Here is a 23454-nt window from a genome sequence, read left to right as displayed (position 1 = left end):
ATATTTTAATTCTAGGTTTACAACTCTGGGAAGTAAGAGGGATAAGAGGCAACAACAGTAAATGCTTAATTTTTCAGTTTTAAATAGAGGTGTTCCCAATGTGTTCACAGGCAGAAAGATGTAAGCCTGTGGGAAGGGGAGACTGAACATGCTTGAGGAAGGAGAATGGATGCAGCAAGGTCCCAAGGGAAGAGGTGGAGATGGGTTCAAGATGATTGATAGAGGAAATGAGGGTGTCTGGGGAGTAAGGGGATTGATTGAGGAGATAAATTGGTAAAAAAACGAAGCCAGATGTTCAAAACACAAATGTTATCCACCTTACACTTTTATGTAGGCTTTTTCCTGTTAAAATGCCTTGATCAGAAACTGGAGGTCAGCTTTTCCAGTAATCACCATCGTTGGTATTCACGTACTGCATTCCTCCCACGTGTGGTAATTTTTGTTCTCATATGAGGGCTCCCAGAAGGAAAAGCAGGTCTCCGTTACACTAGATTTCACACGGTATCAGGCTCATTAATTTATTTATTAGTTGAGCATATGACGGCAGGTTACAAGCTAGAGTAAATGTAAAAGAAACCTAATAGGTTTTTGTTTGTTTAATTCTTCACACTAGACCTCACTTTGCAGCTGCTGATTGCTCTAACGTAGCTAGGAGAAGTATTTAAAAAATCAGATGTGTAAAAGATACACACATTTTAGATATTCTAATGATCTCTTTCAAACTACTTTCCTAAGGTTTTAGGAGCATGGAAACATTATTTTTATTTCTGCTGAGGATTTTTTTTTTCAACAGAAGTCCAAAGTCTGAATTAATAACTTCCTAAATGCCTTGATGGCAAGAGCCATATGCGGAGGGTCAGAGCTAGAAAAGGAGTCAGAAGCACATCTGTTTGTTTGTGAGCTGAGGTTGTAATAGCAAAAGCACTTGTTGCCTAATCCCAAGTTTTACTTCACTATTTTGAATTCTCTCCTCAGGAAGGCTTGATTAAAATATATTTGCAGTAACTTCTGTCTCTTTCAACTGGATTTTGTGCAATTAAATAATCCAAACCGGTGACTTTAAATGATAAACTTTTATTCTGAATATACTGTTTTTGCACAAGATTTAACACAACATTTTCTGGGATTATAAATATTTTTATAACAGTATTATACAAATTTTTACAAAATGTTTTTTATCAGGCTAATTTCCACAAAAGTGTCAAGAGAACATAATAAAGGGGAGAAAAGATCTTTTGTTCACAAAGCCAATTGGCCTTTTGCATGGATGCACACTGAGCATTTCAATAAAAGTATCCCTAAAAAGCATGATCCAACATCATACAGCACAACAAAAAAGACAGCTTTGTTAGGTCACACTGTAAACTCAACTGGCATCTACACAAGACAGTATCCCATTAGTCTCAGTGGAATTTCTTTGAGTTAACTATGTGAACTAGAAATTAGGTAGAGGAAACTCTTGGTAAGTGTTTTCTGAGTCTTTGAAATTCTGGAATTTATTCAATACTTGATACTTCTGTTGTATTGATGTGTTCTGTACAGAAATGTACACGAAATATTAGCAATATTAACATTCTGCTAATGGGAAAACAATACAAGTTCTAAATAGTAACAAAGTATTTCAAGTTGGGGGCAAGTGAAATCATCATTCTATTCTACGCTTGAAAAAGTCACAGCATTCATTGTGTTTCACAAGGTCAAACTGTCTACCTCTAGATATTTTAATGTCAACTAACGATTAATGGAATAGTTTAGAGTTTTAAATTAAGACATAGAATTTAAGCTTTGGTGGAGAGAAAGATTTGAATGAGAAGTAAAATAGAAGAGAGCATCAAATAAGCAAGTAACACTTGGGTTGCAAAGGTCACTTAAAAGGGATACTGCCTATTTGAACCCAGTAAGGCCAGTTTTAAAGTTAATAAAAGGAATATTCTAGGAAAACTTACAAATGGCAGCAACACTGTTTTGTTGTCGTTGTTGTTTTTCCAAGTAAAGCAATAACGCCTCAAGCATTAGAAACATGAAAAAAGATCATACTAAAGTCTTAGAGGCCCAGGACCTAAAAATCTCTTCAATCAAACTTGCTAACTATGTCATGTTAAAAACCTGTTACAAATATGGACCACGATTGGTGTTTGGCAGTAATGCTGGTTGTTCAAATGAAGAAAATATAAAGAAACCATTAATGCAAAAGTCATTCCTGTTACTCAACACCAATATAAGACTTGTTTTGATTTCGTTTTAATGACAAACTACATAAAACTGGATGAGTAGAGAATGAAAGAAGCCAAAGAGCTTTCTTTTAAGCTTTCTTCTCCATCCCTTGTATCATTTTGTCTTTGAAAATCAATATTTATAACAGGTTATAATTTAAGTTCCTGTCAAGAATTAGAGCTCACAGAAAAATCCTAAATTAAATATAACAATTTGATGGGATGAGTGTTACTGTCTTTGAAAAAATGCAAAAAGTTTTGAAGACTAGTATTAGGCATGAGACCAATTTTGAGTCAGAAAGCACATTTTTACCCAATTTATTACCAGGTATGTGGTTCCCATAAATATAGGCTTATTTTATAACAGAAAATAAAGGATCGTAGCAAGACTCGTGCATGTAAATATATTTTGATGGCAAATGTAATCAATAGGACCCTGCCAAGAGATGCCAAGTTTAACTGTGATTAATGCAACAACAATGTAGTTGATGAAAACACACTATTTCAGTGACATTAGCCATGAAAATATACTAAATCGATTTTAAAGATAATTTTAAGGTAGTTTGTTGTATGCTGGAAGCAATTCAGTTGTTTGAATGTGCGTCATATATACACACGAACTAACATGATTTTATATTGTTATCCCCTTCCCAACACTTTCTTGATTTAAAATAGTCTAGCAAAAGTTAACAATACGTTTTAAATATGTAATCAACAAACAACATGATCTCAACATAGTGTTACTAGAGTGAGAAGTTCTCTATTTTTTTAAATCACTTTGGTGTTTTCTAAAATGTCAATACCAGTTACAAATGAGACTACAAAATCACAACAATGCGGTAGAAATGGTAACTGATGTCAATTCTTAGAACAATAGCTGGCAACGTGATTCCATTCCCACCCCACCCCTGTTTTTAAATAAAAAATAGTTAAATAAGGAAATATACACAAATGGTTCCTAGGGTATATTGGTGGTGGGAGGGAATTACAAATGGATGCAAAGCTGAAAACAAAACAGGTATCTTTTAAACTAGGCTAACGACTCGGGTTCTGTCTTTGACACGCGGAGCATATTAGAGCATGCTGGATGATGTCAGGAAGATATGGACTTAAAAAGGATGTATAAGAAAATTTCCAGCATATACACACACCAATATTTGGCATGTTCAAAATAAGAACAGATGCATTTCACCATAAAAAATATCTGTATACTTCCAGCCTTCGGCAGAATTACTCACATGAACTAGAATTACGCATTCTTTGTTTTTACCCTTTCTTCAAACACTGTTTACCCCTGAAAATTATTTTTAAAAGCATAAATAATAATCTACCATATTTACTCTATAATGAAATATCCGATTTACTACACTAATCATTTTCACCAATGAGGCTGTATAAAAACAACTTTGATTATTCACAATCAAGTATTCATGTGCATACATACAGATTCAAGGTTTCCTATTTGTTCAGGTTAATTATAAAACCCTCATCAAACTGCATGGAAATTTTGGTCAAGTGATCGTACCCTTTAAAACGGAGGGCGAGAAGCAGCAGCAGCAGAAACGTCTGCAGTGTACGTGCTACTATTCAAACGAACAAAGAGGAAACCTAGTGTAAATCTTCATTGAGAACATATATGTACTCTTCAAAAAATAAATGTGTCAAATCTGATTTATGTACTTAAAATATCTGTACATAGGTTTTCAGGCAAAAGCACGAGTCTGTATAAAATCCATGAATTCCCATTTCACCATTTACCTACCCCAGTCATTCGGCATTGACATTGCACAGTATATTCAGAGTAATTTAACGACATTTTTAAAGATGACTTAAGTGCATTACACCGCAAGGTTCAGAGTCTTACATAACAATAATGTCACTCGGTTAACTTTTCAAAGGACTATACTCTACAGTAAGAGGAAAACAAACCGAAAGTTAAAATAGCAGCAGCATCATGCAAAATACCCTTGGTAACCAAAGTTCATTTATCACAAGAGAAAACGTTGCCCCTCCCCCCAACAAGCTTCTCTTAGAGCATTTTGAAATATCTGGCTAGCACTACATAACTTTACTGTGAACAAAAGAAACATTACATCAAAGCATTGATTAAGGGCTTACATTTATGAGGAAATAGGTCACGTGTTCAAATTACATCTTCAAGCACCTTTTAGTTTAATAGTTTATCTTAGTTAGGATTTTCAAACACCAATCCTTTACCCCCGGCAAAACTTAATTGGTCATCATTTGTGTTATACTTTTGGCGGGGAAGCCATTCTTCATAAGGCATTTTATTCATGGCAAATTTTTATTTTTGGTAGAAAATTAGCCATTGTTATTATTATTATTATTTCAACAGATCCCATCAATCTCGCTTTTTCTATTTTGTTTTTCAATTATAACTACTCAGAGCAGGAAATAATTTTTAACAGAAGAATACGTGAAGGCAAAAATCACTCCTTTTTCCCCATCTAGAGATTTTCTTAGTAAAAGAACAAGAATTGCAGCAAGTCAAAATTCCAGGTCAAGACAATTTGTATGATTCATAAACAGTGTGGGGAGCCCTTTTACATATAATCACCAACAACGCAAACAACAAGCTCTCCAATTTTCCAATAGAGCATGTATAGAATTTTGCTTTGATGTTATACATAGATGATGCAGCATTCACACAAGTTTAAGGATCTGAGACCCTGACATGCAGCCAGTGGGTGCCATATGAGTCTGCGCCTTAGATTTATGCCATGGTATGGGCCCAGCTAATGTTCTGCTCGTTCCACAGTTGACCCTATTTTAATGCAACCGAGGGCTCATGTTTTGGCAGGGTCTGGAGTTTAATTATGCAGACTGAGTTTTAGAAGGTCATAACTGGCAGTGTCTGCTGCCAGATAAAAGCCAAAGTAGTACAAACTGGACTCCAATGATGGACCACAGGGAGGGATTCAATCCAGAAACGCCACCACAGTCGGTATAATCCTCCTGTTGGGGGGGAAAAAAAAAAGGAAAAAAAAAATCCTGAAGAAGTATCTAGTAAGCCATCTTTCAGAGCACACGTGTTCAAGCCACTTCTGAACTCACCTGATAAAAGGGCTTTAATTTGAATCCAAAAAAATTATATTACCCTAGATTTTATAGTTCAACAATTTTGAATAAAGTGATTTCCCTAGTACCATTTCAAGAATGCTTTAAATTTTGAGTTGCAGATTCTGATGATTAAGAAAGAAAATACCTTAATAATAAATGCTCTTGAGTAATATACCAGATGCTAAATAAATAAAAAACTTTCATAGTACCAGATATTCCTGTATATTTATAAAAAGAAGGAGTAAAAATTTTCTATCGGCTTAGAATTCCCAAGAATTAATGATTTTAGAACTATTCTCAATAAGATAAAGTTTGTAACTGGTAAAGTCAATTTGAGAAATGATTTTCTCTATTTTCCAAATCTTTTATATCCAATTTCAAAGGTGAACATACCAGGCTATAAATGTAGCATCTGGACCTTTACTAAAATTAAAGAATAATGTATTTGAAGCATACATGCACTGTAAAAATATATTCAAAATAAAGAGCTAAGCTGGCACCAGATGTTTAAATTACAGAATCATGAAATATAAGGAATTGCTATACTTATTCAGAATCCCCATTGTCTGGTGGTAGCTCATGAAGTTCGCTACTAATGCAGAATTATCCTATTCATCCCTAGGTTCTGTATTTTGCAACATTTTCTACATCCTTTAATTCCTTTTAGTTACTGAGTTCATAAAATTGGTTTAGAAAAATAAGTAGATATGAGGCTTTTACAAGGAGAATTCACTAACGCCAAGGTTCATTACAAAGAGAATTCACTAACGCCAAGGTTCATCATCATCAAATAATCAAAATAATAGGCAATGTAAGTAAATAAAGTAGTAGATGTTCAGAATGATTATCCAATGACTGAGCTTGCAGAGAAGAGAATATCGGCTTGTTTTCCCCACTAGGGTTTAATACAGTGCCTGCCACCCAGTAAATTAATAAAATTTCCTCTTGAGCTGCATTTTGAGGCAGAACACCTTTTTCTGTTTGTTATTTTTCAAAAGCTATCTCCTAAATCTACGGAGAAGCATAAGGTGATGTTCCATTCTTGGTCCTCATTCTAGTTGACTTTTCAAGAGCACTGGGCAATGTACAGCATTCTCGTCTTTCAATATTTTCTCCTGTATATTTGCCCAACGTCTCTTCTGGTTCCCCCCAAACTTGTTTTGGGTTCATCTTACTCTCTTTGGCTCAAATTGCTTCTCTTCATGCTCTCCACATGATAGACTTTTCCAGGAGTTATTTCGCTTTTTATATTTTCTTCCTAGGTAATCTAATCCAGTTGTACAGCTATGAATTCTATTCATTTGTTAATAGCTCATACTTTTATCCTTTTTAGTATAAAAATGTTTTTTTTTTCACTTTGCTTTTAAAATTTTGACTTTCAGTTTTAATGGACAAATAAAATTATATTTAAAATCTAGATTTAGGTGATTTGATACACTCAGATGTTGTGAAAGGTTACCACCTCCAAGATAATTAACATGTCAATCGTCCACATATTTATCACTTTTCTTGTTTGGTGAGAATATTTATGTTTTACTTTTCTGGGTAGATTTCAGTTCTACAGTGTTATCAACTATAGGCATCATGTTTTATTAGATCCTTAGACTGTTTTCATCTTATAGCCAAAAGCTTGTATCGTTTTACCAACCTCTCCTTATCCCTCCCTAGCCACTGGCAAGTAGTTTTCTACTCTTTGTTTCTATCAATTTTTTTCTTTCCTTTTTTTTTTAAAATAGAATCCACATATAATTGATATCATGCACTATATGTCTTTATCTGGCTTTGTTTCATGCAGCATAATGCCCTCAGGGTCCAATCCTGTTAACACAAATGACCAGATGTCCTTCTATCTATCCAGACACCACTTCTTTATCCATTCCTCTGTTGATGGACACTTAGGTTGTTTATATATCTTAGCTACTGAAAAAAATGCTGCAACGAACATAGGTGTGCATCTATCTTTTCTCGTGTTTTCATTGTCTTCAAATGAATATCCAGAATTGCCAATTCATATGGTAGTTATATTTTTAATTTCTGAGGCAGCCCCATACTGGTTTTCATAGTGGTTGTACCAATTAATATTCCCACCATTAACAGAGGATTCCCTTTCTCCACATCCTGCCAGCAATGGTTATCTTCTTGTCTTTTTTATAATATCCATTCTAGCAGGTGTGAGGCGATACCTCCTTTAAGTTTTGATTTGCATGTCTCTACTAAGTGACACTGAACCTCTTTCATGGACAGACATGTCTTGGATATACTGCAAGTTCAGTTTCAGATATTCAATAAAGTGAGTATCTCAATAAAGCAAGTAAAATGAATGTTTTGGTTTCCTAGTGCATATAAAAGTTATGTTTATACTGTTGTCTCTTAGTGTACAATAGCATTATATCTAAAATCTGGGCTTTCAGTGAGTCTTTTTTTTTTTTTCTGCTGGTGGAGGGTCTTGCCTCAATTACTGATGGCTGCAGACTGATCGGGGTCTTTTTTTATGTGCACATATGCATGTGTATATATATATATACGTAGATGTATATATATATGTGTATATATGTATATATATTTATTACATAAATTCCTCATAGCACTTCCCCCTGTATTTTTATAATCCAGAAGAAAAGAGATTCCAAAAAGGTTTTCACTGTGCTCAGTTTTTTAAAAATACAAAAACAAACATCAGGATTACAGGAAGCTGTTAATGTACGGAATAGAGAGTGCATATGAACCACCTGGCTATCAAACCCATGACTCAATATCCAGCTTCCACGTGAGGTCCAGGAGGTTCCATGAGCTGAAGGCTGGGTAGATGTGGCCAGTCCTCAAAATAAGACAACAATGAAGTTTGCTACATTGATTGCCTATGCCTTTCAAGAACAATTTCTCTGTAGTCTGTGATGCTGTTTATAGTATTGTACCCACAGTAGAACTTCTTTCAAAATTCAAGTCAATCCTCTCAAACCCTGTCACTGTTTGATCGACTAAATTTATGTAATATCTTAACTCCCCTATTGTCATTTAACAATATCCACAGCATCCTTACCAAGAAGAGGTTCTGTCACCAGAAACCACTTTCTTTGCTCATCCATAATAAGTGAGTTTCATCCACTCAAGTTTTATCGTGAGATTGTAGAGATTTCAGTCACATCTTCAGGTGCCACTTGTAATTCTAGTTCTTGTGCTATTTCCACCTCGTCTGCAGTTACTTCCTCTACTGTAGTCATGAGCCCCTCAAAAGTCATCGATGAGGGTTGGGATCTACTTATTCCAGATTCCCATTCATGTTGATATTTTGATTTGTCATGAACTGTGAGAGTTCTTCATGACATCTACAATGGTAAATCCTTTCCAGAAGGTTTTCAGTAAAGTTTGCCCAGATCAATCAGAGGAATCATAATCCATGACAGCTATTGCCTCACAAAATGTATTTCTTAACTAATGAGACCTAGAAAGGTTGAAATTGCTCCTTGATTCACGGACTGCGGAATGGCTGGTGTGTTAGCAGGCATGAACACAACATGCATCTCACCGTACATCTCTATCATAGCTCTTGGGTGGTTAAATGTGCTCTCCATAAGCAGGTACATTTTGAAAGGACTCCCCCCGCACCCCTGTAGGTCTCAACACTGGGCTTCAAATGTTCAGTAACCATGTCATGAACAGATGCTGTTATCCAAGCTTTGTTTTTTCATTGATAGAGCACAGGCCGAGTAGATTGACTTAGGGGCCCTGGAGTTTTCAGAATGGTCAATGAGCACTGACTTCAACTTAAAGCCACCAGCTCATGAGCTCCTAACAAGAGAGACAGTCTGTCCTTTGAAGATGGGCATTGACTCCTTGGCTCCAGCTATGAAAGAACTAGATGCGGTCTTTTTCCAATAGAAGGCTGTTTCATCTACACTGAAAACTTGTCACTACCCTCAGTTCATTTCTTATATAGTTAAGAGGTCCTGGAGGGGAAGTGAGGGGGGTGATGAGGTAACTGGGCGATGGACACTAAGGAGGGCATGTGGTGTAATGAGCACAGGGTATTATATGCAACTGATGAATCACTTAACTGCATCTCTGAAATTAATAATATACTACATGTTAATTAATGGAATTAAAATAAAAAAAATTAAAAAAAAAAAAACCCTGCCACTTAGTGCTTAGCCATTTTCATTGATTACCTCAGTAATCTGGATAATTTGCTGCTTCCCATTGTACTGTTATATTACAGAGCTGGCTTTGCTTTAATCTCATGAACTAACCTCTGCTACCTTCAAACTTTTCTTCTGCAGCTTTCTCACCTCTCTCAGCTTCTCCCCTCTTTCAGCTTGCATAGGAATGAAGAGAATTGGGGACTTGCTGTGGATTAGGCTTTGGCTTAGGCACTATGGTGGCTGGTTTAATCTCCTATCTAGACCACTAAAACTTGCTCCATGTCAGTTATAATGCTGTTTTCATTTTCTTATCATTTGGGTATTCACTGGGATAGCACTTTAAATTTCCTTTAAGAACTTTCCCTTTGCATTCACATTTTGTCCAAATGTTTGGTGCCAAGATGCCTTGATTTCAGCCTGTGTTGGCCTTTGAAATGCCATCCTCAGTGAGCTCAATCATATCTACTTTGTGATTTAAGGTGACTCTTCTTTTAACTTGAACACTTAGACTGCAGGGTTATTAACTAACCTAATTTGAATATCATTTCATCTCAGAGAATAGGAAGGCCCAAGGAGAGAAAAAGGGATGGGGAAATGGCCAGTCTGTAGAGCATTCAGAACAGACATATTTATTAAGCTTGTGTCCTAAATGAGTGTGGTTAGTGGTACCCCCAAACAATTATAATGGTAATATCAAAGGTCACAGATCACCTTAACACATATAATTATAGTGAAAAAGTTTGAAATATTGTGAAAATCACAAAACATGATACAAAGACACAAATGAGCAAATGCTGTTGAAAAAATAACAGAAGTACGATTGCTTGATGTGGAGTTGACACAAACCTTCAATTTGTAAAACCTTGCAATATCTGTGAAGGTGCAATAAAGCACAGAGTGGTAAAATAATAAATGTCTATACCTGTTGGCCACCTATATGTCTTCAGAAAAATTCTATTCAGATCTTGTGTCCATTCTTTAATCAGATTTTTGATATTGAGTTGTAGGATTTCTTTATATATTTGGGATATTGACCCCTTATCAAAACATGATTTGCAATTAATTCCACCCATTTCACGGGCTGCCTTTTAATTTTGTGGGTCTCCTTTGCTGTGCAGAAGCTTTTAATTTTGATGTAGTCCCATTTTTATTTTTGTTTTTGTTGCCTTTGCCTATGATGTAAAATTAAAAAAAAAAATTGTTGCCAAAACAAACATCAACGAGTTTACTTCCGAGGTTTTCTTCTGGGAGTTTTATGCTTTCAGGTCTTTAAGTTCAAGTAGTTAATCCATTTTTGGTTGGTTTTTGTGTAAGACAGTGTTCCAGTTTGATTGTCTTGGGTGTAGCCATTCCTGGTACTATGTATCAAAGAGACCATTCTCTCTCTTCATTGTATATTCTTGGTTCCTTGGTCATAAATTAATTGGACATATATACACATGGGTGTACTTCTGGGCTATTTTGTTATATTGATCTGTGTGATCTGTGTGTGTCTTTGTGTATGTGCCAGTACCATACTGTTTGATTACTGTATTTTTATAATATAGTTTGGAATCAAGAAAGTGTGATGGCTCCAGCTTTTGTTCTTGTTTCTAAGATTGCTTTGGGTATTAGGATTTTGTAGTTTCATAAGTATATTAGGATTATTAGTTCTATTTCAGGGAATTTTGATAGGAATTGCAGTGAAACTGTAGATTGCTTTGGATGGTATGAACATTTTAACAATAATTCGAATTTATGAGCACTCATCCCATTTATTTTTGTCTTCAATTTTCTGTCATAATTTTTAGTGTAAGGTCTTTTACCTCCTTGGTTAAATTTATTCCTAGGTATTTTATTCTTTTGGATACAACTATAAATGAAATTATTTTTGCAAATTCTCTGATATTTTATTAGTGTATAAAATTCAACCAATTTTTGTACTTCTTTATCTTGCAATTTTACTATTTTATTACAATAGGTGGAGTCATTAGCATTTTCTAAATATTGTATATTGCCTGCAAATTAGAGATAGTTTTAATTCTTACTTTGCAATTTGGATGCTTATTTCTTTTTCTTTGCTACTTGCTCTGCCTAGAACTTCTAGCACTATGTTGAAGAAAAGTGGTAAGAACGGGCATCCTTGTCTTGTTCATGTTAGCTGTGGGCCTTGATTATGTTGAGGTATTTACCTTATATACCAACTTTATTAAGGGTTTTATCAAAATGATGTTACATTTTTGCAAGTGCATTCTCTGCATTTATTGAGCTGGTATGATTTTCCTTTTACCCTGTTAATATGGTGTATCACATTGGTCGATTTATCAATGCTGAACTGTCCTTGCATCCTTGGAATAAATCCCACTTGATGAGGGCATATAGTTTTGTATTGTTGAATTCAAATTGTTAGCATGTTGAGGATTTTTGCATCTAGGTTCCTCAAAGATATTGGCTTATAATTTTCTACTCTTGGAGTGTCCTTGTCTGGCTTTGGGATAATGGTAAGGTTGGCTTTGCAAAATGGGTCTGAAAGTGTTCCCTCCTGTTATTTCTTGAAAGACTTTGAGAGAGCTTGGTATTAATTCTTCTTTGGATGTCTGGCAAAATTCACCAGGGAAGCTGTATGCTCCTGGGTTTTTGATTGTTGGGAGGTTTTTGAGAGCTGATTCAGTCGGTTTACTAGTAAATGATACATTCAGATTTTCTATTTCTTTATGAATCATTCTAGATAGGCTAAATGTTTTAGGAATTTATTAATTTCATCTGATTTTCTAGTTTTTGCCAAGTAATTGTTTATGGTAGTCTCTTAGGATACTTTATATTTCTGTGATATCAATTTTGATGTCTCCTTTCATTGATAGTTTTATTTTAATCCTCCCCTTTTGCTTTTTTCTGTTTTTTTTTTTTAGTAAGTCTAGCTGAAGTTTTGTCTGTTATATCTTCTCAAAAAACCAGCTCTTAGTTGCATTCACCTTTTCTATCGTCCTTTTAGTGTCTATTTCTTTTTTTTTTTCTTTCTGTCATGATCTTTGTTCTTTCCTGCCTTCTAACATTGGGCTTAGGTTGTTCTTAATCCTCAAGATGTAAATTTATTTGAGACCTTTCTCTATTCTTGATATAGGTATTTGTCACAATAAACTTCCCTCTTAGAACTACCTTCTGCTTCCCAATAGTTGTAGCTAAGTGTATTCTACTACTATTATATTGCTGCCTACTTCTGTTAGGTCTGTTAATATTTGCTGTATATATTCAAGTGCCTCTGTGTCAGATGCATAAATATTTATCAATGTTATAGATCCACTTTGATTGAACCCTTTATCAGTGTATAATGATTGTCTCCTATTACAGTTTTTGTCTTGAAGTCTATTGTGTCCAAGTATAGCTACCTCAGCTTTCTTTTGATTTCCATTTGCATGGGATATATTTTTCCATCCATTCACTTTCACATACTTTAAGGTGTGTCTTAAAGCTGAAGTGTGTGGTTTTCATTTGTATTTGCCTGAAGACTGTTCATGCTGAACATCTTTTCATGTAGCCAATGGCCATTTTGATGTCATCTTTAAAAACTTGTCTATAAATTTTTTTGTCCATTTTTTAGTTGGTTAAAAAAAACTTTTCTGAGTTCTTCATATATTCTAGATATTAATTCCTTATCTTCTATATGGTTTGCAATGCCCCCTCCCCCATTCTGTAGGTTGCCTTTTCATTTAGTTGTTTCTTTGGCTATGGAGAAGCATTCAAAGCTGTCATGGTCCCATTTGTTGGTTTCTGCTTTTGTGTTTTCCTTATTGTATCCAGAAATTATTGCCAAGACCAACGTCAAGGACTTTCTTGCTGCTTTATCTTCTAGGATTTTTTTTTTTATCATATCACATCTTACATTAAAGCCTGTGATCCTTTCAAAGTTAATTTTTGTGAGTGTGTAAGAGAAGGGTTCAGTTCCATTTCCCTGCCTGTGTTTATTTTCCCAGCACTGTCTGCCGGAGACCATCCTTTCCCCCTGGGTGTTCTTGGCTACCCTACTGAATATTAGTTGGCTGTATATATTTGGGGTTTCCTTCTAGGCTGCCTCTGTTCCATTAGTCCTTGTGTCTTTTTTTTTTTTTTTTTTTTGTGTGTGTGTGTGCTAGTACCATACTGTTTTGATTACTGTAGCTTTGTTCTGTTTCCTCGGGATTGTCATGGTATTTTGGGTCTTTTGTGGGGCCATACAAATTTTAGAATTGTTTTCTAGATTTCTGTGAAGAATGTTGTTCGAAGTTTAATGGGGAGTACACTGAATCAATCCATAGATAATTCTCAGTGGTATGAACATACTAACAATATTAATTCTCCAAATCCATAAACACAGGAGGTCTGTCTGTCGTCTTTCAGTAAAGTTTTATAGTTTTCATTGTGCAGCTCTTTTAGTTCCTTGAAGTTATTTCTAAATACTTTGTTTTTGATGCTATGGCAAATGGGACAGTTTTCTTTTTCAGAGGTTTTATTATTAAGGTATAGAAAGGCAAATGACTTCTGATTTTATATCCTGCAAATTTACTAAATTCTCCTCTCACTTCCACACTGATTGATCTGTGCCACCTCTCCTTTTTGATGATGTCTTTCGGTAGTCTTTGGGATTGTCTACATACAGAACCATCTCATCTGTAAATACTGGTAGTTTTATTTCTTCCTTCCCTATTTGGATCCCTGTTACTTCTTTGTCTTGCATAAAATTCTAGGAAGCACTTCCACTACTATATTGAAAAAGAGCAGTGAGAGTGGGCCGCATTGTCACATCTCTGAGACATTTTCCTCCAGTGAGAATGTTAGCTGTGGGTTTGTCATACATACACGGCCTTTATTATGTTGACAGATGTTCCTCTAGACCCAATCCGACCAAGGTTCTTATGAAATGATGTTGTATTTTGTTAAATGCTTTTTAAGGTATCTATTCATGTTATTTTTGTCTTTCATGTTATTACTGTTACATTACATTCAGCTCTGTGACCTTTTTGTACTTCATATTTTCTCTTTATTTGAGTTTTCACCAAGTTCATGCATTTTTTTCCTGACTTTGGTAAGCATCTTTATGACCATTATTTTGAATTCCTTAAGGTCTGTTTAGTAGAGTTGTATCTTGTTTTGTTTAGAACATATTTTTCTGTTTCTTTGTTTTCCTGGACTCTGTGTTGGTTTCTGTGCATTAGATGAAACAGCCACCTTTCCCAGTCTTCAACAGCTCCCAATAGATGTGGGTGGGGGATACCTGTCAGTGGCCCAGTGGAGGTGAGATCATACAGCACCTGGATGCAGGCTGATTGGAGCACAGACCCAGGGCAGCGGTTTCTTAGGTATGCAAATGGACCTTTCCATTCTAGGGTATGGCTGACAGAAGAGCATTTTTGTCTGCTTTCTCTGTGCTGAACCCTGGGGAAATACACAGTTAAGGCCTGTTTATTTGCCACTGTCCTGTGGTACCTGAGGACATCAGCCCTGCCGGCCACCAGAGCCAAGGGATAAAGGGGGTGTTCTTTGGGCGGTAGCCTCAAAAGGCAAACGTGAGATGTGTTTACAAGTTCCTTTAGGTCCTGGAGAGTGTCATAGGGTGAAAGTGGAGGCATGTGCTCAATGAGCCTTATTCGCAGGCAACAGCTGTTTAAGGATGCAGATAGCCACTATCAGGGAAAGCATGAGAGTAGGCCATTTCTGTCTGGTCCATCTTCTCTGAGCCCTGGGAGGAGAGCCGCAGTAAGTCCTCTTGAGCCTGATGAGAACTGTTTCTATGTTCCTTTGGTCCTATGGGTCTCATGGACATAAGCCCTCTTAGACTTTCAGAGATAGTGGTTGGGGGAACTGTGCCTTGCATGAAGTCTTAAAAAGTGAGAGTATTAGATTTTCAGAGCAAACCCTTCATTCTGCAGGAAAAAGCTCAGAGTTACCAGTTCCCTCCTGATTTTTAAGTTGCTATGGCACAGACAGGGATTCTGGAAATAGTGTGTCTCAGCCTTTCATACCTGTTTTGATGTGGCTGTTCTCTCATTCACCCAGTGTGTATGGGTCATTCAGTTTCTCAGTTTCTTTCTTTGTTTATAGTTGTAGATTTAGTGTGTCTGTGGGATAAAGTGACTTTGGAACTTCTATGTCACCATCTTGGACCAGAACCACAATAACTCACACTTGCATATCTTCAGACCTGAATGCTCCTCTAACCTCCACACTGATTGATCTCTGCTGCCTCTCCTATTTGACATCTTGGAAAGGTCTCAAACTTGCCCAAAGTTATGATCTGCCTGAATAGATCAGGGCAAATCAACTAGGCATCGGTGATTACTCCTCCTTTTTATTTTTTTGACCATAATTCACCAGCATGTATTCTTAACTTTAGCTTTAAAATACATCCCCAAACTTACCACTTCTCACTATCTCATGTCTAAGTCACCATCACTTGTCTACAGTCCTTCAAAAGCTGCCTCCCTTGTCTCATTGCTTCCAATTCTTGCTCTTTTACAATCTTTTTACCAAAAAGCAGTCTCCTTAAAACTCATAAATCAAGTTTTTTTTTTTTTAAATCTCTCAGAACAAAATCTAAATTTCTTAGCAAGGCCTCTGGAACCTGGCTGCTTCTTTATCCTTCTATATTCCTCCTCCCTCCACAACTTCCTCTGCTCTAATAACACTGTCTGGCTCTGCAGTGGGTCAGTGTGTACTATCTCAGAGACTTCATACTTGCTCCTGTTTACTCAAATACTTTTCCCTCTAGGTAGGACAACAAGATAAAAGAAACAATGCTCAGTTACATTTGAATTCCAGATTAAAAAACTGTTTTTTAGTATAAACACGTCTCAGATATCTCACATCCAGAAGAATGGTCTAATTTACGAGTGTACAGTAAGTGTTAAAGATATATTTTGTCAAATAAATTCCTATATTAGTACTTTTATATTTATAGGTTTTTTTTTTTTTTTTTTTTTGGTTTGTTTATTATTTGCTCAGTTGCAATTCCTGTGTGTGCTGATGTCAAGTCTCGGACGGGGCAGTTTAGATAAGTTAACTGGAGTCCCTCAAGTCTGCAAGTGGATTAACACTAAAAAAATCTGCCTCTTCAGTTTCTGTCATGTTCTCTCATGTGTTTTGCATGGCAACCACATATACTAAGACTTGAAATTAAGAGATAGATGCTAAAACCATTCTAAGTCGCAAATGCATTGATGTAGGAGAAACCTTAGCATTTTCTGTCTTAAAGATAGACCAAAATCTCACAAACAGTATGAGCAGATAAATCAGGCTGATTTTTAACACTGGTACCTCAAAGGAGAAAAAGAATGCAGTGTTAATATTATATACATTATTTTAATATTTTTTCTTCAGTTTTCATCTAGAGATTCTCTCAAAAGACTCTTAATAAGTCAACTGAGAATTTTTTTCTTTTATGCATATGATGTTGTCCCAATTTTCTTTTAAGACCATGTATTGTAGTGGCTAAAATATCTTCGGTTTTCTCTTGTTAAACAAGTATTGCTAAACTCTTAATTTTGCCTTTCTTTCCCAAATTAGAATAAGTAGGTGTGGCTAATTACACACAGTAAGAGCTCAATAATTTGTAACTTATTTGTTTTCTGAATTATAGTCATCATACTCAAAAGTCAAAATCACTGGTGAAGACAGCCCTCAAATAATAGATAACTTTGGAGTTTAAACAGGTTTGTAGTTAAACCACCTATACCCGCTTCAAAGAAAATGTATTTTTAAAATTAGGCAGATGGATATTATACAGTAAGTCTTTTCATAGGAATAAGATGTCTAATAAATAATGTGTTCTCCTACACAGCACTGTAATGCACTTACCACATTAACCCATGAAGTAGGTGATGGATCTGTTCAACTATTTAAATGTGTGTATACCACATACACACATCTGTATATTCATTCTTCATGTACCCAGTAATGTGCTATCATAAATTGGGTTTGCAGTTTGCATAAAATAATGAACTTTCTCAATGGCACATATTACTGGCTTGCTTTACTTCTTTGATAAACTTTCTTTTGTTCTTCTTTACCTCTTTAATCTTCAAAAAGTTCCTGTCAAAAGTTCTCATTTGAACACTTGTGTTTTAATGAAGTCCTCACAGTATGGGGCTTTATAACGGGTTATCGATAATTGAGACTCTTTTTAGATTCCATAGGATACAGGGGTCTTGGCTTTAGGCAGTCATTCTTGAAGTTCTTATATAGAGATGATCCTTTAGAAGATATCAGAGATCTGTGAGCAGAATCTCACCCACCACAAATTCCTAGTTACAATTAGACTGGCATTGAAGCTTAGACTTTGATTTTACTGGTCTTCAGTGTCGGGAACAAATGACTCCGTCTTTTTGGGTGATACTGACATTATTTTTTTCAACTTTGTGTTGTTTCAGAGAAAATGATACTTCTTTTGATGGCATCATATCAACACTCAAATTGCATAAATAAGATTCACTGTTCCATACTGATAACTGTGTTTTTAAAGACTCAACAAGTCTTATTAATGTAAAGTATATGCCATCTACATCATCTTCTCAAGACTATTCATTATATATTGCTCAAGGACACAATAATAATAGGGAATCCCAGATGTGTTCTTTTCATCTTTCAAAAATTATTTCATTAAAATGTACTGATCCCCTCCAGCTGAATCCACAGTAATATTTATTTTCTTGGTAAGTTTATAGTATATGGTGAGAAAGAAAAACACCTTAGAAACATTCACATAAAGATAAAAAAGGGTAATTGACCTATATTTTTGTGTGAATTAGTTGCTTGTATATCTTACCTAAGAATTCTATGATTGAGAGAAGCAAACCTCTAAATCAAAGGTGAAAACAGAGTGAATATTTATACTATTTACACTATTTTCTTAGGTTTTAGTTTGCTTATTTCTATCATGATCACAAATAGGGAGGAGTATAAAAAACTTAACATGGAAAAAATGATTTCACTATATTTTTCATATGTAAATGGTATAACCACTTGGGTAGGGATCAGTAAAACATGACTTCAAGTAGCTACCTCTCTATCAATTTTAAAAATAGGTCCATGGAGAGGGGATCATTTAATTTTGGTCTTTATTATCCAAATCAGCTAGGTTTCTTTCATGTGGAATCTTGAGCCATGAAAACTATGATTTTATGATTCCCCCCCCCCCAAAAAATGTACTTGTTTTCTGAGACTCCCTCTGTCTGCTCTTCCACTTTTCTCCCTCTCTGATGAGCTCACTCCATTCACAGTAATGGCCATATCTCCATCTAGTGGTTCCCTAATCAATGAATACCTGGACAGCAGTGAAGAAAGAACACAAAGTTGCTCCAATAATACTACTCATGATGATTCCAGAGCATCGGAAAAGAAACTGTTATTCGGTCATATGAATGATAGAATTCAGAAATTGGTCAAAAGTTAATAAAGGATCACTTTAGCCTAGATACTGTAATTCTATGTAAGATGAACTTAGAAATTGGAAGCGCTTGTTCTAAAATATTTCAATAAGAGTATCAGTATTTTGGTAATAAAAATATAAAAAGTCGATTAAGTCCCACTTGTTTAAAAAGGAAAAGAAAAAACCAGAATTGTTGACTTAGAAAATATGTTAGCATCTTTTGAAAACAGAGATGACCAACTCAAATAATTGTTCTTAGGGTATTTCTCTTTAGTAAATGCAAGACATCTTGAAGCATATATAATTTTTCCCATACTGACTTAATCTTTATATAAAATCTTAAAAGAAGGTATTGATTTTTAAATAAGCATATCCTTTTCCTATGTTTGATTTAGGATTAGCAACTTAAGCAATATTTGAATTCAACTATTTACAAAGCAGTATAAGCACTGGGATTTGAATAACCTGGTTTCAGAACATTTATTATAGTGGATTTAGGGATATGGATTATTTATTAAAATTTCAAGCCAATGCACAAAAAAGAAAAATTAGAGAAAGTGACTGACCATCCACACCACATGAAAACTTGCAGTACAATGAAGACAGGAGCTGACATCATGGTAGAGGCATGACTTGTGCACATTAGTTGATCCTATTAATAATGGGCAAAGTAGCAAGTACAGGAAAAGGAAAGAAAACACAGAAAAGAAGACATAAAAGATGAGATTTCATGCAGTTTGCTGGCAGTTAGCAGTTTATGCGAGCCTCCATCCAGAGCAGATTCACAGTGACCATTGCAAAATAAGCATTACCAAAATATTTCACTGCGAAAGAAACACGAGACATCATTAGCACATTAAGCTACAGAGCAAGGGTTGTACTTTCACACACACTCCGATGTATAATTCACAAGAACATGAATTATTGAAAATTTTTGTCATAGTCCAAGCTTTGCAGTGCCTTGATGAAGATAGTCTCCTAGGATGAAAATATTTGGGGTAATAGGGTTTTTATGTGATCTTTAAAGTTCAGCTGAGTGAATTTAATCTCAGTCTCTAGTGACAAACAGTTGATGAATGAAGTTTCCCTAATGAGCAACACTCCCCTTAGGCCCACATTCAACATTCTTTGGGGAATGATTTGACATGGGCAAAACTCCTGAAAATATAACAGAGAGAACAACAGGAGTCTTCAGATCTGGGTTTTTATTTAAGTCTAACAGGATATGATGGAAAAAAATAAACTTAGCTGCAACTCTGAATCACTTTCTCCATCAAAGAGAAATGATCAATAGTTCTTGCAGACATAACTGGGAATTACTGGCTAACACATCTTGTTTTTTAAGCCTTATTTCTCATCATTGATTTTATTTATTTATTTTTGTTCTCGCTTTAATTCATCTAAGTGAATAATTTGTATCTAAGTGCATATCATGTATCTGGAAATGTTTTATTTTTTCTGGGACAAATGTAGCTATGTGCATATTTGAGTAAATAAGTACATAGGAGGTAAGTCTATTCTAAATCAATTACCACCTCTGTAAATGCACATTAAACAAGAGGTGGTCTGACATTTTTTAGAATAAACAGTTCATAAGATGATGATCTCTCTTTGCATGCTCCTTAGTGTATGCAAGCCACTTCATGCAAAGTCCACCACGAAGAATCAGAATTGAGGAATATTAAATTGAAATAATTAGTTCTCAAAACTAGACAGGAATGATGGTGTGGCCTTCACATTTGAGAATAAAGTTTCTTAATAATTAAAATTATTTTAAAAGCATACAGCTGATTGCATGCACAGTATGTTGGAATAGCATTTCTTGGAGGAAGACTGCCACCCTACAGGAAAAGCAGTAGTTGTCTTTACATGACCTACAATAAAGATGTTTTGTAAAAAATTTATGAACCTAGCCCTTTGTAACTGACCCGGTCTAATACCACTGCAAGGTAAAAATACAAATCTCTGGCCGAGTCAGAAACCATGTTAAAAAAGTAGAATGATACAATCACAGGACGATAGCTATTTCACAGGTTTTTAATGCACTGAATAAAGACAAAGACTAAGCAAACATAAAAATACCTTTTCTATCTTCAAGATTGGACTATAAATGAAAGGAGGCAACTCACATAGCATTTATTATCAATCACTACTGAAGAGAAAGTGTTTGAAACGACTGCATTTGCGACCTGGGATTATTAGTGAACTGATTGGAATTGTGTTTGAAAGTACAATTCCTGTGGGAAGAACAGAAGAAGCAACTGTGAAGCTTAGGCTAACCCTGAAGAATACTGAAATGAAAAATCAATCTACCAGCGAAGTACATCAGCTATGATTAAGACACTATGTTGGAGTTTTGTAATTTGTCTCCCTAAATTCTTGAAGACAATGACCACCGAGTTCTCATGTTTTAATACAACAAAAGTTTGGCCTTACCAGGGCATTGTTATCAAAGCAGACGTCAGGCCCTTTTCGGTATCTGGGTTGCTTAACCATATCACAAGGATCCGGACCATCAGCTAAAGAAACTTGTTAAGGAATATGAAGTTATTCATTCTTCCCACACACAAAAAATACATTTCCCGAAGCAAGGAACAGACACCTACACCACTAGTCTAGTCCAGCACAACTAGTTCAAGAGCTTAAGGAATTTAAAGAAGTAAACTGCCACAATTTTCTTTTGTCAAACTAATGGCTGCTATTTTTATTTTTATTCTATACAGCATGCCCTTGGGCAAGCACTGAATAGGTATCTGTAAAATATTAAGGGGATGAAATGAACAAACGACTCAGAGTAATACATATAAAGCAGCCCAAGGGAGGACCAGGGTGCCTCCTATTATAAACAACTAATTGCTAATAATAAAAATCGTGTTTTTTTTCAAGAAACACGGGCAAAAGCAAAGGGTATAGGAATTCTGTACAATCCCTGCTGTCACAATGCTTTAATTGCATTGTCAATTTAGCATATTTATATCCACTGTAGACATCATAATCAACTCCATTTTTAACAATCCCAGCTACACAGGGCCCAGCTAACGGAGCCCCAAACCAGTTGCCCCTCCCTCGTCTTGCAAGCCATTTCCAGATCTACTTGGAAACCCTCCTCCATAGAGCCTCAACATACCATTATTCTCTGGTGCCTGTCTAGCATCATCGGTCTGCACATTCAAAGCACATTTTGTGCGAGGGGTCTGTTCTGCTGTGGGAGGTAATCACGGCACTCTGTATGTTTTGCTCTTTGAGCATAAACAACGTGACAAGGTTAAAGATGCCTTACTGTAAGATGGCGTTCTTTTCCAAGCATCGCTGACGTCAAAGGATACAAGTCTGCTCTGCTTGTATAAGCAGTCGTGTGTCACAGGGACAAGTCCCTTTGCTCTCAACCATAATAAATATTAAATTGGTGTTCATAAGTTTTTCTACGTGAAAGATTCTGCAAAACAAATATTTTTAAAAATGAGAGAAAATGGACATTCTCTTCTGGGGGGAAAGAAACAAAAATCCTCCAATTTTACATATTAAAATGAAAGAAAAAAAATCTGACCTCTTGAAACACAAAGCATCACCAATTTAAATAGTAAAACAAAATGAGAATGATTTTTAGAAGAGAAACATGACCATGACCATGTTTGACTCATTAGCATGCACATGTTACCTCTCCCATATAATACTAGAAAATTTAAGTGTTAGTCCTCAATGCAAAATAAGTACGACTGAGTTGCTGAAACTCCTGGAATAAATGTTTGATTTGATATGCTTAAGGAAGTGTGGTACTTATTACTGAAATATTATCTTATTCTACAGATGAAAATATTAGAAGCCTGAAGAGTCTAAGCATCCTGCCTAAGGGCAGAGTAAATATAGATCAGTGCTGTTGACCAACGTCGTAGAGATGGAAAGGTTTTCTGTTTTGCCCAGCATGGTTAACAGCAGCCTCCTGACGCTACCAAGCACCTGAAAGATGACTAATGGGACTCAGGCATAAAATTTAATATTAATTATAACTCATCATTGAAATAGCTTCTTGGGGCTATAACTTCTAACCTGGACGACACAGAGACAGGCTTTGAAGGGCTTTCAATTCCATTCAGTGTTTTTTTTTTTTTTTCTTCTTCCATGTCTTAAGTGGCTTCTTAAGATAAACATGTTAGTCTGTCATTAAAGAGTCACTTCTTTACAAGTATACATTTTCCCAAAAAATTGAATTTCCTTTTTCTCCACTGAACCTGGGGCACAAGGATGAAGTGAATCAAAAGCCACCGTGATTGAGGTTCATATCCTGATTACAAATCGGTACGCTGCAATGTTATTTAGTTTTTAAAGCACAGATTGCTGTTACCGACACCTATTAGTCAAAGGCCAAAGGATTCTGAAGTTTTGAGATAACCATCACAGGTGTTACGATTCTGCTCCCTAAAGTTGATAGCCTCATAGTCTAAGTTCTACACAAGATGCAATGCTTTTTCTGAGTTGATGCCTGACTCTTCTCTTCCTACCCCAACCACCTCCTAGGACACAGAGGTGTGCTAAAGTAAATCAGAAAAGTCCTACTGACCGACCATATCTGTTAAAAATTCATGCTAGTTTCAGCTAACTGCTTCTGCAAAACATTTCTGTTAGAAACGTCTAGATCGCCTAGCAA

At 35.6% G+C, this 23454-nt stretch overlaps 1 protein-coding gene across 8 annotated transcripts in view; it reads right to left on the bottom strand.

Moving 5' to 3' along the window:
- Positions 1 to 1054: 1054 nt before the first annotated feature.
- The window catches only part of CACNA2D1 (calcium voltage-gated channel auxiliary subunit alpha2delta 1), a 478954-nt gene continuing 456554 nt past the window's right edge, over positions 1055 to 23454 (bottom strand). For all 8 annotated transcript variants that reach the window (XM_072759815.1, XM_072759809.1, XM_072759808.1 and 5 more), the window contains 3 exons: positions 22136 to 22245; positions 21246 to 21328; positions 1055 to 5189 (listed from right to left, as the gene is read on the bottom strand). In XM_072759815.1, the coding sequence (XP_072615916.1) occupies positions 5073 to 5189; positions 21246 to 21328; positions 22136 to 22245 (310 nt within the window). In that variant the 3' untranslated portion in view covers positions 1055 to 5072. The remainder of the gene's footprint in view (positions 5190 to 21245; positions 21329 to 22135; positions 22246 to 23454) is intronic.

This window comes from Vulpes vulpes, chromosome 5 (assembly GCF_048418805.1).
Source record: "Vulpes vulpes isolate BD-2025 chromosome 5, VulVul3, whole genome shotgun sequence".
Taxonomy (NCBI): domain Eukaryota; kingdom Metazoa; phylum Chordata; class Mammalia; order Carnivora; family Canidae; genus Vulpes; species Vulpes vulpes.
This window is presented reverse-complemented; position numbering and strand designations above follow the sequence as displayed.